General features: G+C 42.3%; 1 protein-coding gene across 3 annotated transcripts in view; it reads left to right on the top strand.

Moving 5' to 3' along the window:
- The window catches only part of LOC121271977 (RNA-binding protein with multiple splicing 2), a 98,909-nt gene extending 81,592 nt beyond the window's left edge, over positions 1-17,317 (top strand). For all 3 annotated transcript variants that reach the window (XM_041178243.1, XM_041178245.1, XM_041178244.1), the window contains 2 exons: positions 10,457-10,526; positions 16,321-17,317. In XM_041178243.1, the coding sequence (XP_041034177.1) occupies positions 10,457-10,519 (63 nt within the window). In that variant the 3' untranslated portion in view covers positions 10,520-10,526; positions 16,321-17,317. The remainder of the gene's footprint in view (positions 1-10,456; positions 10,527-16,320) is intronic.
- Positions 17,318-18,755: the final 1,438 nt, after the last annotated feature.

Genomic DNA, 18,755 nt, shown 5'->3' with positions numbered 1-18,755 from the left:
CAAAAACAAATGAACTGGTTGCCATAGTGATTAAAAGCACCAGATTAAAAGATAAACATTTTCGAGGTTTTAAGCATCATAGCTTCAGAGCTGGTAGCTAGTTCCGCTTCATTAGTTTGAAGCCTAGTGAAGCTGATAAACTCGTGCTCATAGGCTTCACAGCTATTGGCAAAAGTATGAAGCATTTTACCCAAATCTCTCTTGGCAAAGGGCTGCAGGAGCAAAAAGCCTAGGGTTGTATGTGTACATAATGTTTGAAGGTGACAGACCAAACCAGCATATGGGATCCTTCTCTCTATTAAGAGGCAGAGCGTGCAGAAGCAAGCACGTTATGCAACATGTCTAAAATGCTAGTCAGGCCTCCGGTGTTCAATTCTGGGCACCGCACTCTTAGGAAGGATGTGAAGGCCTTGGAGACCAGCACAAAAGAGCGTCACTAGAACAGTACCGGATGTGGGGAAGTTGGGGTGGTTCTCCTGGGGAGTAAAAGTTGGGATTTGATGACTAGGTTCAAAATAAGGAATTGTTTGAACGGGACAAATGCGAACTCTTTACCTGATCAAAAGTGGCAATGGTTTGTCTCCCCGCAGATCTGAATTTTAATTTGGCTTTTCTTATGGAGGGACAGGGAAGAAAACGAGTAGGTGCCACTCTGACTGAAACCCGTTATTGTTGTTGGAATAGGCTTTCTGACTATTTTGCCTAAATGCCAGAGCTGTCAGAAATATTACCCCCCTGCCAGCCCACCCCCACTCTCTTTTGTTTTAATGTTCAGACCATGAGTCCAGCCCCCCTCTCCCCCTATGAAATATTCTCTCAGAATTGCTTGGAGGTTACTTTATATAATTCCTGGTAGAAAGAGATCCTGTTAGCCCCTCCCCCCATGCCCAGGCCTCCTTCAATAGCTATCCAAGAGAGAGACACATCTTTGCAGGAACATCTCCCTTGAAGGATCAGTGTTCCTCGAGCCCCAAGTTCACTTACACATGCCTCCCACCTGGCAGGGGTCACTAATAACAACGGTAATATTTTGGTTGCATCCTTTGACTGTGCTTGCCAAAAGTAGTGGGATGAATTCTTCTGTGCAATATCCGCTGGCACTGAGCCACTTTCTCACCAATTGTACAGAATAGTCAATGTTTACTCTTGAACAACTCCCAGAGCCTTCCCTGGGTTTTGGCTAATGGGTTTCTTCAAATTACTCTTGTGTTACGTTGGAAGTACATTCTGTGTTGCTGACCCTCTGGAGAAGGGTGACCATCAGAACTGTGCTCCTGTGTTCATGGGTACTGCAGTTGTTTGCACTCTTGTCAGTGTTGGTCATATGGATGAATCCGACTAATCCCTCAGAGCTGCTGAACTCCTCCACCTTGCCCCTGGTGGTCCAAATCTAAAAAAACTTGTGGCAGCAAACGCTGAACTTTTTACAGTTTTGTTTCTACATTTCTAATGAAACGTTTTCCCACTCGGTAAACCACGAGGAGCAGGAGGAGGACATTTGTCCCTGAAGCCTGTACTCCCATTCAATGAGACCATGACTGGCCTGTGACCTAACTCCACATGCATTCCCCTGTGCTATATTCCTTCACACCTTCTGATAGATTTGTGTTGTTCATCTCCAATCTTTTTTCGATCAACAACTGACCTAGCCATTGTCGGAAGAATTCTAAATGTGTGCCACCCTTTTGTATTGAACTATTTCCTAATTTCACTCCCGAAAGTTTTTTGGCTTTAATTTTTAGACTGTGCCTGGTAGTCGAAGATTCCCCAATCAGGAGAAATAGTTTCCCTCAATCTGTTCTCCTTGATAAGTTAAACTGCAAACAACTCCTTAACCTTCAGGTAAAAGCAAAATACTGCGGATGCTGGAAATCTAGAACAAAAACTAAAATACCTGGAAAAACTCAGCAGGCCTGACAGCATCTGCGGCGAGGAACACAGTTGAAGTTTCGAGTCCGTATGACCCCTCATCAGAACCCTTAATCTTCAGACCTAGTTTGTCGGTCCTTCTCATTTAATGCTTAGCAGCCAGGTGGTATTTTAACACATTTTATTTTTATTTTTTCTTTCACAGGATGTGGGCATCGTTGGCCAGGCCAGCGCTTAATTGCCTTTCACTAATTGCCCTTACACTCCTTTTTTAATGCTCACTATCGCCTTCCTGAAGACTGGGGTTGTTCTCCATGGAAGAGAGGAGACTGAGTGGAGATTTGATTGACATGTACAAAATTGAGGGGCCTGGATAGAGTGGATGGGAAAGGCCTATTCACCTGGGCAGAGGGGTCAGTGACTAGGGGACATAGATTTAAAGTGATTGGTAGGAAGATTAGAGGGGAGATGAGGGAAGATTTCTTTTCATCCAAAGGGTTGTGGGAGCCTGGGACTCGCTGCCTGAAAGGGTAGTAGAAGCAGAAACCTTCAATTCATTGAAAAGGTGATTGGATATTCACCTCCATTGCTGTAACCTGCAGGGTATGGACCAAATGCTGGAAAGTGGGGATTGGGCTGGGTGCCTCGCTTACCGGCCGGCACAACATGATGGGCCAAGTGGCCTCTTTCTATGCCGTAAACTTTTTGTGATTCTACATATTGAGAAGTTTTTAATAACCTTAAATTATGGGGATAATGTTCACTTGGTTTAAGTATTGTCCACTCTAGTCTCTCATCAAGCTGCTTGACTCCAGTATTCAAGTAATGGCACCTCGTTGCCTATAGTAAAGTCTAGAAAAGAAAGACTTGCAATTGTGTGGCACTTTTCATGACCTCTGTCTCAAAGCACTTCATAGCCAATGATGTACTTCTGAAGTCTAGACACTTACAGGAAACAGGAACAAGTACCCTCAAACAACAATGCAATAATTTTGTTCATTCATTCTGGAGTGTCACTAGCAAAGCCAGCATTTCATGCCCATCCCTAATTGCCCTTGAAGGTGGTGGTGAGCTGCTGCCTTGAACTGTCCCAGTCCATGTGCTGTAGGGACAGCCACAGTGCTGTTACAGAGCTTTAGGGTTTTGACCCAGTGACAGTGAAGGAATGGCAATTATAGTTCCATATCAGGATGTTGAGTGGTTTGAAAGGGAACCTGCAGGTGGAGATGTTCCTGCTTCCATGCCTTTGACCTTCTAAGCAGTAGAGGTTGTGGGTTTGGTGAAGGAGGCTTGGTGAGTTGCTGCAGCATATCTTGTAGATGGTGTACACTGCTGTCACTGCGTCAGTGGTGGAGGGAGTGAATGTCTAAGGTGGTGGATGGGTGCTGATCAAGCAGGCTACCTTGTCCTAGACGGTGTTAAGCTCCTTGAGTGTTGGAGCTTCAATCAAGCTGACAAGTGAGAGGATCTTCTATTACATGATGTATTGTACTGGGCCATTTAATAAATTCAAGGCTGTGAGCTAGATTTTTGATCAAGGGTTATGGGGGAGTGCAGACAGGAAAGTGGAGTTGAGGCCAAAATTGAATCAGTTATGATCTCCAGCTCAAGGGGATGTATAGGCCTACTCCTGCTCCCAGACTTTCCCCTTGTAGCCGGTGGACATACTTTGAGGAGTCGGGAGCTGAGTTAATCATCTCAGAATTCCCAGCCTCTGACTTGCTCTTGTAACCACAGTATTTATATGGCTGGTCCAGCTCAGTTTCTGGTCAAAGGTAACCCCCCAGGATGTTGGTAATGGGGTGATTCAGTGGTGGTAATTGAATGCCAAGAGGAGGTGGTTAGATTTATTCTTGGAGATGAGATGGTCGCTGCCTGTCATTAGCCACTTACCAGCCCAAACCTGAACATTGTCCAGGTCTAAGGACAGGGACTGCTTCGGGAGTAAATGGTACTGAGCACTGCAAAAATTGGCTATCCCCACTTCTGACCTTGAAGGGAATCAGCAGATAATCTGTTTTGTGAGGTCGATACCCACCCCCCCCACCCCACCCCAATCGCCCCTGTCCAACACACACACACACTCCCCCCCCTCTCTCTCTCTCTCTCTCTCTCTCTCTCTCTCTCTTGGAATGGTTTCACGAGATATTCCAATCCCATCTAAGGGCAGGTGGGGGCTCTGTTTAACATCTTGGCTAAAAGGCAGCACCTGAGAGTGCAGCACTCCCTCCGTACTGCACTGGAGTTAGATTTTTTTTTGTGCTCCAGCCCTGGAGGGGAACTTGAACCCAGAACTAGTGACCTTGGTGAGAGTCTATAAATTCTTCCACAGTTGAGAAACTACTGGAGTGCCTGATCTTGGCTGGGGATGAAAGCAATGTCTCTGACTAAATGGAGCCCAGTTGGAAGATTAAGGGTATAGAGCCAGATGCTATGCCAGGACACATTCTTTTACTTTTCATCTTTGTACCTTTTTTAACATTTGATTTGAGAAGCAAAGCATATCTGATTTCTGTACTGTTAGCAATCTAATCAGCTGATGATCTCTGCCAGTACAATGTAGAAGTGTTCCCCTCTAGTGACGAGACTATCATAGTTCATACTATCCAGTTGATGTATTCTCTTAAACACTTAATCTTTTAGACCCCATTCTATGAATCTTTTTCCCTTTGCCTTCTGCTGCATTGTATTTAGACATGCACGAGTTTACTGCTCCAACATCAACACTAATTCATTGTAGGCCATTTTTACCTGTGGATGAGTAGGCTATTTAGCATCAAGCCTGTAGCACTATAGGCTGAGCTGTTGACTTGATTTAACTCCATGCCCCATATCCCTCAATGCCTTCAGCTAACCAAAAAAAAACTATCGGCCTAAGATTTAAAATTAACAATTGACCTAGCATCAACTGCCTTTGACCAGCCTCCGGTGTGAACCATCTCCTAACTTCACTCAAGTCCCTGCTGCAATTTTTGAGGTCATGTACCCCCCACCACCCTCACTGCCATAGACTCTCCAATCACCAGAAGCAGTTTTGTTCTAGCTACCAGATTAATTCCCTTTTAACATCTCAAACTAGGATCAAATCCTCAACTTTTCTAAATTCTTCGGAATCCATCTCGTTGTGTAATCTGTCGTTCTACCCACGGAATCGGATGTAGTTCCGGTAAGTCTACACTGCAATCCCTCCCAACTCCAGCACATCCTGCCTGAGATGTGGTGCCCAGAATTGAACACTACTCCAGGTGTGGTCTGACCATGGCTTTGTTTCAAAGAAGCCCCATCCTTCTACTTTAGTCCTCTAGACGTAAAGGCCAGCATTCTGTTAGCCTGTTATTTTCTGTACCAATTCATTATGTTTTAATGTGGGCACATGGGCCCCTAAGTCTCTTTGAGACTTCCCTCTTTCCAGATTTTCACTATTTATAAGGTATTCTGATCAAACTTCTCTTATGGTCCAGATTGGCTAACCTCCCATTTGCTTACGATGAAATCCATTTGCCACAATTTTACCCATTCGTTTAATCGTGAGCAATAAATGCTGGCCTAGCCAGCAACACACACATCCCATGAATGGGGAAAAAAATCTCTTTATTTTTGCTTCCATCTACCCTGCATACAATACCACATATCTTTGCCAACAGTAGATTTGGATGTGTGACACTCTATCTTGTTGCCTTCAATAGCGGACTTCTGAAACCCATACTCTTCTGGATGCTATGATTTATTTCCAAATCCAGTTTGGCGCTCCCTCTGATTTGGGTTAAATCTGCGTGGTTCCCTCTTGTTGCGTACCCCTCAGCCACAGTCACATCTTGATGCCACGCTTCATGCCTCTGTCTCTGACTTAAATATTTTCCCTCTTCCTATCCCCACTTCCCAAAAAAAACCTGTTGCCTCAATGTACAGTGTTCATTGCTTGAAACAACTGTCAAATGATTTGGCTGGTTGTTTTTGAGAGTTTTCAGATGACGGAAGGCACAGATACTTGACTCTTCAACTTGGAAGATGAGCGCCTGTTTAAGTAAACTGAAATGCCAAAGGCAGTCTGCCCAAACTGAAGTCATACAGCACCGAACGAGACTATTTGGCCCATCAAGCCTGTGCTGTCTGAGCTACTAATTAGTCCCATTTTCTGGCTCTATTTGCAGCGTAGTCTGGCAAAAGTTGCCTTCTCAAGTCTAAGTCCAATTTCCTTTAGAAAGTTCCCATTCAATCTGCTTTCACTACCCTTTCATGCAGTGAATTTTGGATTGTGAATCAGTAAAATTTTCCATTCCCCTGCTTGGTGCTTTGGCTATTTGTTGTTTATTAATTTGTAGCCTCCAGCTGGATAGTGTAGTTAACTTGGACTGTCCAATTTGGACTCGCTATCATTGTAGGATGGTGGTGGTTCACTGGTTGGGAATCGCTTAATCCAGCATTATCGATCCAAGTTGAACGCAAATCCAAAATATCCAGTAACAATTCACCAGTCGTCAAGAGCTTGACACTTTTTTTGTTTAACAACATTGCAATTTTATGGCCCAAATGCCGATAACATCTGTTGCATTTATTGGCAGTTGATTTTAATTAAAACCTGTGTTCTTCCAAGGTTAGTTTTTGTTGATTGAAACCACTTATCCAATTCTTGCATCTTTTCAAGAAGTAACAGAGCTGGAGATTTTCTCTTTTTTGCGTGAAGCTAAACTAACTGGTGCTTTTAGCTTAAAGTAAGCCTGAAGTAAGATTTTTTTTCACTTAACGAATAGCACTTCATTTGCAACCTACAGCCTGACATTGGGCTCATAACTTTGAGAAATGATTTCTGTTGCAGCAATCAAATTTTTGAAACACTCTGGTTTGTATTCTGCCTTTAGTCAGATTGAGGTCACCAAGTCTTGGCTGATGTCAGGACAAATCTGGCTGGATGTGTTGAGTTCCCTTTCCCACAGCCCTTGGAGCTCTTCTGGTCTTGAAATTGATCACCTGCACATGACCTACATTAGTGCAGCTGAATGGATAAAGAAGATTCATGTCCCCTGACCTAAAAGGCCTCTATTTTCCATGATTCGCTGCTCTGAACCAAAAATGTATGGATTGAGTGAATTTGTGTTTAAAACTAGTTTTCCGATTATCCTGGAGCATTGCTCCACATCAGTTAGGGGAATGTTTTGCCCTTTACACTTTGGCTAAGGTGAGCTGTTGTCTAGAAATATAAATGTTTTGTCAGATAATGTATGTCCTCTCTTACTGCCCATAATTGATGTCTTTTGTATGGAAAGAGATGTAATTTCTTTTCTTTTTTGAAATATGCATTCCAATTAAGTAACTCAGCAGCAACCTTTTGAGAGTTTAAAAATAAAGGTTATTTGATTGTCTCTCACTCACCCCAAATTAACAAGACGTCAGACACTTGTGCACGTGCACACAGATAATGCACTTTTATCAATTAGTTAATATTGCTGAAAAACGCTTTAACTTGCAACCATCAGGACAATTTGCAACAATACCCAAGAATTACAGGGACAACCAATTTAAGATTCAGTGTGGATCGCTCATGCATGTTAGAAACTACTACATAGTACACAGGGTCCTACCCTTTGCAAGCAGACAGAAAACATACACACTAAGCCTTTTACAATTGAACAAAATAGGCAACAGACATTCTCTGGTTCACTCCCAGGGCAATGCCTTGACCAATCAAAATTGACCAGCCTAGTTTGAATTTAACCAAAACTTGGCAATTAACTGTCAGTCATCAGCTAACTGGTGCATTCTCCATGGAGATGCCTCTCCCAATCAGAGCCTACTTGCTAACCAATCAGCACTCTTCTCGTGGTGTAAATTGTTATTCCCATAACGTTTTGGTATTCTTGCAAATTGTCCTGATGAGTAAAAGACGAAAAGCTTCAACAACATGTCTTTCAGCAATACTTGAGTTCTGTGAAACCAAATGACCATATAGATTAGTTAGTTCAGCCTCCGGTTTACAATTTCTGGTCTCCTAAATGCAGGCTTGTGGTTTCTTGAATGGATTTGTTGGGCAGCAGTGAGGCAGGCTAATGTAGGCAATTGTGGACAAATTTGGGAGGGGTAAATAAGGTACTGCATTATAAAGGGGTTGGCAAATCAGCGTCTACGTTTTTAAATTTAGGAAAATTGTCTACTTTTTTGATCACCTCTGTCCCTTTTGAAAGCACAATAATTTGATCAAATAAATTTAAACAGTAAATCCGGAAGTCATAAATCTGATTTTAAAAAGTAAAATCAATTAGATTTAAACCTATTAGATTTAATTGTTTTATATTAAATCAACCCATTTGAACTTTTTAAGTATTAGTGATTATCCCTTGCTAGCGAGGATGATTGTCTTCCAGAAATGCAAAGATGGCGGCTGAGACCAATTCGGGATTTGCAGACTGCAGAGCATTTGTTGTCATGTGGGATGTCTGGTTATGTAATATATTTGGGTCGTCGCTTGTTCTTTTTGTTGCTCTTCGCTTTTCCTCTTCCTTTTGGCTGTTGCTGGGCCTCAAAATGCTTGGGACCCTTCCCTCAGTCTCTGCTGTCATCTGGATTGATCCAGGGTGATGGTCTCCCAGGAGCTGATGTCAGTGTTTTGCGTCTCTTCATGTCGGCTTTCAGCACGTTCTACTTTTCTGTCATCTTTTCTGCCCAAGCTGGGAGAAGGCGACCTGCTTTGGGATCCTGATATCTGACATCTAGACTGCGATTGACCCAATGAAGCTGTAGGTGGATGACCATAGCCTCGATGCTTTTTTTTAAAATAAAAAATGGCTTTAAGTATTTTGCAAATAGGGAGGAGGTCACTTATACAGATTTTTAAAAGTATAATTCAGGATAATTGGCCAATAGCCCAGATTGGCTTGGGCTCCTTAGTGTTTGAAGTAGCGGGCCCTTGGTTAGCCCATTGCAACATTTAGGTTTGGCAGCTTGTATTCCAGAAGTTGCAGGGGCTGCTCGATGTCCAGGAGCAGCAAAGGCTGAACACATCACATCTTCTGACGCTGCAAAATGTGCCTTAGCAGCTCCCACAGGGGCCAATGGATGTCCCCTTTCTAAACTTTATGCGAAGGGGTAAATTCCCTGAACTTGACAAAGTCCAGTATCCCTTAAGGTTTCATGGCTTGATCTGCATACGTTGTGGTGATTTAGATTAAATATAACTGACTATTCTCACTCTTTTTCCCCTGTACCACAGGAAGCTTGACCAGAAATTATTTCAAATAATTATGAGCTTTGTATTGTGAATCCATGCTTGATTCAATTTATTCTTCGGTCAAGAAACCACTGCCCAATTCATATTGTTGTACTTTGTAACTGTAAAGCAATGCTTTGGACAAGGTGTATAAGGTGGGCAACTTTGTAATCAGTTTGAATTTGCCTTGAATTCAAGAGGAGAGCTCCTGTGGGAATTTTGTTAAGCATGTTGTGATATCATTCCCCTCCCCCTGGGCCCTTCATGTGCATTTCTGAAAATCGGAGTGCAGATTTGGCTACAACATCGAAACACCCTTTTTAATGATTTATATGTTAATCTAGAGATCACTATTTAATTTTGAATGTGGATCAAATGTAATGGGAATGGATAAAATGTCAACTGTTCCAGCAGTCGCTGTAAAGACAACACTCCTATCTAGCATTCGTTGATCACTTCTGTCCCAAAGAAAGCCAGATTCTTGCAATTCGATGTATTGAGACACTCTGGTAAATTGCTGGTTAATTTCCCAATGTCTCAAGAATTGAGAAATGGCTGCAATTGCCTGGATTTAGCAGTGGCCTTAACGATAGGTGAGATTAGGCTCCTTAGGCAGCACCTTCCAAACCCATAACTGCTACCATCTAGAAGGACAAGGGCAGCAGACACAAGGGAGCACCACCACCTGGAAGTTCCCCTCCAAGCCACTCACCATCCTCACTTGGAAATATATCACCATTCCTTCACTGTCGCTGGGTCAAAATCTTGAACTCCCTCCCTAACAGCACTGTAGGTATACCTGCACCACAGGGACTGCAGCGGTTCAAGAAGGCAGCTCACCACCACCTTCTCAAGGGCAATTAGGGATGGGTAATAAATGCTGGCACAGCCAGTGAAGCCCACACTCCATAATGATTTGAAAAATATTAGCAGCCAATGTTCTTAATACTAAGTCCACAGGAGGTTTAGGGTGTCTGTGTTAGTTAGTGAGTTACAGATTGTGCTTCTCCATGATGCACAACGAGCCAACCAAACCATGACAGAAACCAGCAACTTTGTTTCATCCAGAATGCTACTTGGGGATAACTTAACATGTTAGAATTGAGTAAGAGGGTTTACTAATGAAACTTGCTTTAGTACCATGGGGGGACAGTAGGTTTTGGAGTTCTCTTGTACCCACATATACCTGATGTTCTAAATCAGGACCATGCTTTGAATCAGTGGTCAAAGGGACGACTTAAAGAATGATGTTCAATAAAATGTCCACCGGTTACTGCAACCGGTATACTGTGAAAATTTAATTGGTGCATTGAAGGGGAGCCCTAAATACTGTACCACTAAATTGATTGTCTTGCAAATACAATGATTTGCTCTTCTTTGTTTCAGATGCGCTGGTATCCTCCATCTGAAGCTTCGCCGCAAGGATGGAAGTCCCGTCAGTTTTGTTAAGTATTTAGTAAGTACCTTGGATCGTAATTAAGATGGTCAGCATCCTGTTCTTCTCCCCTTTATCTTGCTCCTTCCCTTCATTGTCCAGGTTTAATTCTGGTGCTTGTTACAAGAAAGGACAGGAATGTGATCTGAATGCTTGTTTGACATTGACCGAACCAGCTCAAACTTGGCAGATGCATCCTTGGCCACCTGGAGTAGGTGTTGTACTTGATGCAAAGCCAATTGCTTTCTACGCATTACCCTCACTAGAAAGCCTCTCCACTTACCCATGTCTTACCTTTTGCATTAATTTGACTCTTGGCTGCCCTCTGAAATGGCCTAGCAAGCAACTCAGTTCCAGGGCAGTTAGGAATGGGCAGCTAATGCTGGCCTTGCCAGCGACGCCCACGTAGCATGAAAGAATAAATAAACTTCAGAAAATTGTCTAAATGATTTTGGATAATTTAGAAAATAGAAGATTACTCCTTCCAAGGTGAAAAAAGCTGTATATGCAAAATTCCTGAAACCATTCTCCTGAGCCAGTACATCTGCAGGAGTGGCAGGGCGGGGCTAGCAGCCTGCATGTGACATCACCGGTAAAGAGGTAGGTGATTGGGTATTCTCACGCTCTTCTCCTCCCCGCACCCCCCCATGCCATCTCAATTTCAATCAGGGTAACTACAACATCAATTGAAATAGTTTTTTTTTAAAAAGTGCAATGCAGGGTTAGAGGATTAAACATTAAAGTAATTCATTGCAGCTGGATTATGTTGGAGCACATGGCCACCAGTGTAGCCAGAGGTAAACAAGCCGCAGTAAGTGCCTGTTGCTGGAGGAACTTTGGCTCAGAGTTAATGAGCCGGAGTCTGAGCTTTGCAAACTGCGATTGTATCAGGGAGTGGCAAGATAGCTGGACACCTTAATCACACCCCTTAGGATAGGGTTTCCAATTTGGTCTGCAGTCAGAGACAGGACGGTGTGACTGCAAGTGATGCAGGTATAGACTTCAAGTAGGCACAAGTGGAGGAGCCTCAGTCCTTCCAAACGTCCAGCAGATTCATGTAGTGCGGGCTACAGGGTGGATGAACAGACAGTGACCATGGCACTGTGGTACAGGAAACCATTCAAGTGAGAGAGTTAATGGGAATGTGATTGTAGTAGGGAGACAGTATAGTCAGGAGGGTAGACAGTTCTCTGTAGCCGAGAGCGAGAGTCCAGACAGCTGTGTTGCCTGCCTGGTGCCAGGGTTTGGGACAGCTGCTCAGGGCTGGAGCGGAACTTGCAGTGGAAGGGGGAGGGTCCAGTTGTTGTGGTCCATGTCGTTATCAGTAACGTAGGTAGGACTAGGAAAGAGGTTTTACTTGGAGTGTGAGCAACTAGGGGCTAAATTTAAAAGGCAGCACCTCAAAGGTAATCTCCAGATTGTTACCTGAGCCACGAGCTATTTGGCGTAGGGCTAATTAAGATTAGAGTTAAGTTTGAGGCTTAATGACTGTTGTGGGAGAAATGGGTTTCGCTTCATGGGGTACTGGCATCAGTACGGGAAAAGTGAGAGCTGTACCGTTTGGATTGGCTTCATCCAAACAATGCTGGGACAGGTGTTCTAGCGGATTGTATAACTAGGGTGGTAGCGAGGGCTTTAAACTAAATAGTGGGGACAAGGGATTAAGTGAGGGAAGATGTAATGAATTTGAAGGAATAGAATGAGGCGAGAGCAAGATAGCTATAAGAGAAGTGGTAAACTGAGCATTGCAGGAAGACAGTGTACAAACTCTAAATGTGCCAGCAGATAAGGCTAGAGGTTACAAGTTGATAAAAAAAAAGACCAAACTAAAGGCTTTGTATCCAAATGCATATAGCATTCATAACAATATTATGAACTGTCAGCTCAAATAGAACTAAATGTGCATGATTTGATAGCTATTAGAGACGAAGGCTAGGATCTGAATATTCAAGGGTATATAACATTCGGATGGCCAGGAAGGTAGGAGGAGGGGTAGCTCAGTAATTAAGGATGCCATTAGCACAAAAGAGAGAGAAAGAGTCTTACTTCTAAATATCAAGATATAGACTTAGTTTGGATAGTGATAAGAAATAGCAAAGGTAATGAGCCTTGTGGGAGTAGTTTAGGGCCCTTAGCAGTAACTACACTGTCATATATAAGGAGAAATGAGGGCTCGTGAGGTAGATACCAGTGATAACCATGGGTCACTTTAATCTACATTGGACAAATCCAATGGTAAATGTAGCCTGGAAGATGAATTTATAGTGTTTTTGGGACAGTCTCTTGAAACATCATATTCCAGAGCCAACCAGAGAGCAGGCTATTCTAGATCTGGTAAGATGCAATGAGGCAGGATTAAGTATTGACCCAGTCATTGTGCCCCTAGGTAGCAGTGATCATAACATGATTGAGCTTCGCATTCAGTTTGAGGGAGAGAAGAGCAGTTCTAAGGCTAGTGTTTTAAACTTAATTAAAGGCAATTATGGTATGAGGGCAGAGCTGGCTAAAGCAAACTGGGAAATTAGGTTAACAGGTAGGTCAGTAGAGATGCAGTGGCAGACACTTAAGGAGCTATTTTGTAACACTCAGCAAAGATTCTTTACAGTGAGAAAGAGACTCTAGAGGGAGGATGGATCATTTGTGGCTAACTAGGGAAGCTAAAGGTGGTATCAGATTGAAAACGCATACAATTTCTGGAAGATTAGCTGAAGTTCAGAAGATTGGACAGGATATAGAAAACAGCAAAGAATGACCAGCTAAAATATAAAGAGTAAAAGTTCTTACAGGCATTTTAAAAAGGAAAAGTGAGTAAAATGAGCATTGGATGTCTGGCGAAGTATTAATGGGAAACGAGGAAATGGCAGATGCATTGAACATACATTTTGTATGTCTGTACTGTGGAAGATGCCAGTAACATCCCAGAAATACTTGTAAATCAAGAGGTGGAAGTGAGGGTGGAGCGTTGTCACCAGGGAAGTGTACTGAAGAAATTATTAGAACTAAAAGCTGACAAGTCCCCCAGACCTTGACGAATGTTACCCTGGAGTCTTAAACTAAATGGCTGCTGAGAGAGGCAATGCATTGATTTTAATTTTCCAAAATTCCCTAGATTCTGGAAAGCTCCTATCAAATTGGAAAATAATGAATGTGACTTCTCTTGTCTCTCTATTCAAGAAAGGAGAGAGATGGAAAGCAGGAAGCTACAGGCCAGTTAGCTTAACACCTGTCACAGGGAAAATGCTGGAATCTGTTTTTGGGGAGGTTTTAGCAGGGCACTTAGAAAATCTTACTGACATAACTTTGTGAAAGGGAAATTGTGTTTTTGCTAATTGAGGAAGTAACAAGCAATGTGGATAAAGGGGAACCTGTAGATGTGGTATACCTGGATTTCCAGAAGACCTTTTTAAGGTGCCATATCAAAGGCTACAGCATGAAATAAGAGCTCACGCTTTAGGGATTAACATGGGTAAATGGCTGGGTAGTTGACAGGAAGCAGAATGTAGGGATAAATGAGTCTTTTTGGTAAGATGCAGCAAATGGAGTGCCACAGGGATTGGTGCTGGGGCCTCACCTATTTACAATCTATAACAATGACTTGAATGAAGAGATGGCTGCTACCTAGGTAGGAGAGCAGGTTGTGAAGAGGACATGAGTCTGCAAAGGGATGTAGATTGGTTGAGAGTGGGCAATAATGTGGCAGATGACGTATAACGGTGATGAAAATAGAAAAGCACCATATTTAAATGGAGGGAGATTGCAATGTGGTACAGAGGGATCTGGGTGTCCTGGTACATGAATCACAAGTTAGCATGCAGCTACAGCAAGTGATTAGGAAGGCAAAAGGAATGTTGTCATTTATTGCAAGGAGAACAGAATCTAAAAGAAGGGAAGCTTTGCTATAGTTGTATAGGCTATTGGTGAGACCTCATCTGGGGCACTTTTGTACAGTTTTGTTCTCCCTTATTTAAAGATACAACTGCATTGGTGGCAGTGCAGGAAAGACTCTCTCAACTGATTCCTGGGGTGAAAGGATTACCTTATGAAGAATGGCTGAACGGGTCAGGCCTATACCTGTTGGAGTTTTGAAGGATGAGAGAATCTTATTGAAACCTTTTAAGGTCCTGAGGGGACCTGACAGGGTGGATACTGAAAGGATGTTTCCCCTTGCGGGAAAGACTAGAACTAGGGAACACAGCTTTTTTTTTAAAAAAAAAAAGGGGTAAAAACAATAAAAGCCGGAAAAACTCAGCAGGTCCGGAAGTATCTGTGGGGAGAGAAACAAAGTTAACGTTGAGTCCAGAATGACTCATATTGATTCTCTCCACAGATGCTGCCAGACCTGAGCTTTTTCCCTACATTTTCTGCCTTTATTTCAGATCTCCAGCATCCGCAAGATTTTTGCTTTTATTTTTAAAGGGGTCTCTCATTTGAGACTGAGATGAGGAGCTGTGTTCTCTGAGGGTCATTTGTCTGTGGAACATTCTTTTCCCCAGAGGGCTGAGGAGGCGAGATCATTGAATGTTTTTAAGGCTGAGTTAGATCCTTCACTGACGAGGGAGTCAAAAGTTGTGAGGGGTAGACAGGAAAGTGGAGTGAAGGCCACAATTTGATCGGACGTGATCTTATTGAATGGTGGAGCAGGTTCAAGGGGCTGAATGGCCTACTCTCCCCCAAATCATATGTTTGTATGGAATTTGTCCAAACCATGTTTTCTTCAGTTTTATGTTGTTTATAACAAATTTTCAGCACTGTACTAATGGTGGGCTGTCCAGGCATTCATTCCTCTACTTGAATGGAATAAGGGATTAATAATGCACAGGAGGTTATTTGTCCAGTCACGTTTCTATAGACACTTGTGAAAGAACTGTTCAATTCACCCCACTCTCCTGCCTGTTCCTCAGTCCTGCAGTTTTTTTTTCTCTCTATCCAATTCCCTTTTTGCAAGTTGCTAGCGAACCTGCTCCACCACCCAGACGGGCAGTGAATTCTAGACAATAACTTGCTGCATTTGATTAAAGAAAAAGAAATTGAGATTTCATTTCTGTTATTTTTGCCAATAACGGTGGTCTCTGGTTACTAACCTTTCTGCTTCATACTTTTTATATAGTTTATTTACTTTACCAAATTGCTTCATGCTTTTGAATATCTTATTAAATTGCTGCCTCACAGGAGTACAGTCCCTAATTCTCCAATCTCTCCTTACATAAGTTCCTCATTTCCGGTACCATTCTAGTAAATATCCTCAGCATAATCTTGTGGCCTAGACCTCCCGAGAGTGTGGCATCTAGATCCAGGGCACCATATCCCAGCTAGAGCCTTATTGGTGGCGTAATTACATTCCTTGGTGCTGCTTAAAGTAAAATTTTGTTTTTCATTCACAAGATTTGGACATTACTGGCACGGCTAGGATTTATTGCCCGGCTTTAGCTGCCATGAGAAGGTGGTGATGAGAAGCCCTATTGCAATCCATGTGGTAAAGATCAGTTCCAGAACTTTGACCCAGCAACAGAGGGAAGCTCAATTGTAATTCCAAGCCCGAAACGATTTGTGACTTGAAGGCAGTGTGCTAGTACCCTGCGCCACCAGCCCTCGTTCTTGTAGATATGGTAGAGGGTCACAGATTTGGAAGGTGCCCCATATTTGTGAAACCAGTTGCGAGGCGGGTGCAGAGCAAGCAAGCATTTGACGTGGCCCGCCTGATTGGCTCGCTCAGCTCTGGGTGTGGAATTGCTCTTCCATTTGAAAAATGTGTTGTGCACACAGCGGCTGAACATACTATCTAATCTGTAAGATGTGTTTGTTTGTCTCTTTCCAGACTGCCCCTATCCAAGAATTCAAGTTTCTCCATGGAGTGATGTGCAAGGACAGACTGGATTTTGTTTTCGGGTTCAAGTTGCTGAAGGAGATTTTGGGCAACTAGCTCGCTTCCACTCAGCTTGAGGAGTGGTCACCTGAGGACTGTGGATTTAAAGAACTTTACTGGTGAATTATCATGTGGGAGGATCTATAACCTGGCAGTCTGATCTATCTAGTGCAAGGACCAGCAGTAAAATGGCACCCCTGCTGTGAAACTTCAAAATTAAAGGCCGACATTGATGGAACTGTGAAGTACAATGACTGGCACATGAACAGCACGTCTAATGTATTTTGTCTTTTGTAAATGTATTTTGTAAATGCATCCATTTGGTCTTGGTGTTTGACCTTTGCCCCTACTCCCCTTTTCTATAGACCGGGACTGACCATTTTGCGAAGGCAGTTCCGCAAAGTGGAATTGAGCTGTTACCAACTAAAGATCCTCTCTTAAGAGGAGGCTTTTATCATCAGATTCTTTTGTCGTTGGAGGGATCTCCATGCTGACGCTTAAGGATGTCCACCAGTATACTTTTGAAGTTGCCACAGCCTATTTTGTTTTGTTTAGTGCCCTTGGATTGTTAACTCATCTCTTCTGGAGAAAACCTGTCTTGCCAAATATCAGCTGTTCCTGTTAAAAGTATTTTGAACAATATTGAGTACAAGTATTTTTGTACTGGTGTAATGAAGAATATTTATGCATCAAGGATTTTTGTGCAATTAAAATTGTAACCTGTATTATAACTTAATGTTAGTTCAGTTGTGTTTTGGAAATGCTGATTATAGCCCATATGGTAGTTTAAGAAAAGGTGCAATTGTATTTTTTTGCTTACTTGGCGTTAAGTACTTAAAGTATTAAGAGTGTGGTTGTTTTGCTTGTACAAGGACTGCAAGATTTCAGATGTAAGTTGCTGATCCTTCTAGAATGTGAAACTGGATTATAAAAGACCGAATGTTAAATAGCTTTTTGCAGTTGTGTATGATTCTCTCTTAAGGTGCACTGGAACTGCAGGTTTCTTGCATTGGACATGACTTATGGCTCTAATGCTGCTATATGGTGCTCGTAACTAGAATAGGAGACAATAAAAACTGACTAGTGATATGCTGCTGTATCTTTTGCTCTGGTAGAATGGACAGTGTCCATTGGCCCCTGTAAAAGAGCATAAGCTGAAAGCTATTAACCTTGTGCAATATTTAAAACTGAGATTTCCCAATAGGCAGTTATTTAGCTTTTATCAAGTGTAACTCTCTTTTCGCCACCACCCACCCCCAGAATAAATGACTGCCTGTGACTTATTCATTGGGTTATGCTAGAAACAAGAGTTTGGGGCTGCCATATTTAGAGTTACATTTTTCTCAATGACTTAAGTTCCTATCAACACTCCAGTTTCCACTGTGTTAAAGAATCAACTTAAAATGATTTCCATGAGTCTGCTTCTGTGCTGTACAATTCTACTGCCCATTCACTATCCCCCATTCAGCAATAGGTGCCAAACACATTTTTCTTGGTGATGTATGTACTTGAGCGATCCAGGATGATGGGTTTCTAGTTTCTTCGAAGGACTTGATATGCTTCATGTAGTCCACATGGTCAACGTTTCTCTCTTAAAATCAGTTAAATGTGCAGTAACTGGAAACTGCCAGTCATGAAAGCAGATACCTTCTGATGCAATATTTAATACAACTGTTGGATGTTTTTTGAAAGTTGATATTAACTGTTTAAAATTGCTTGCAAGATTGTTTTATCATTTCCAGGTCAAGTCGTCATTGAAATATTGCAAAAGTTAAATGTACTTTTCCTATTAGCTTCTGAGAATTAAAACTGTTGGCTTTCTAAAAGGAGCATAAGAACTGCTAGATGAGTCCAATAAATGGCAATACAATAAGAATTTACAATAATCTGTCTTGGGACAAATGAGAATCGCACATGAAAGCGTCCATGTTTATAACTTTTTATATTGCGATCTTTCAAAGCCAGAAAGGCTGTAGCCCGTATGTCTGTGAATATACACTTGTTGCACCCTTGTGTTTAACCTCAATCCACATTGAGTGGGGAAACTGATCCTCAATTTAATGAGGAATTTGGGTCTACCTTTAATTCAGCAATCCATATTTCCTCTTAATGTCATCCCATTGTAACACGTAATTGTTACTTGGGTTTTTGCCTCTAGTTCTTCACAGTGTGAAATATTTCTTACCAGTTCTAAAATTGTCCTTCCCTCCTGTGTTCAAACTAGTGGAGTTTGCACTTTGGGAGTAATCAGTAATTGGAGCATCAGTTGCCCAACCTTTCAGAAGTTATTTTTGTTCACGTTTCCACTTGCTGCTCAGACACATTGGCATATATCGAACAGCCTCCAATGAACCCCGTGCAATTAAGCAGTGTTTTTTTTAAAATTG

Source organism: Carcharodon carcharias, chromosome 32, assembly GCF_017639515.1.
Source record: "Carcharodon carcharias isolate sCarCar2 chromosome 32, sCarCar2.pri, whole genome shotgun sequence".
Lineage (NCBI taxonomy): Eukaryota > Metazoa > Chordata > Chondrichthyes > Lamniformes > Lamnidae > Carcharodon > Carcharodon carcharias.
This window is presented reverse-complemented; position numbering and strand designations above follow the sequence as displayed.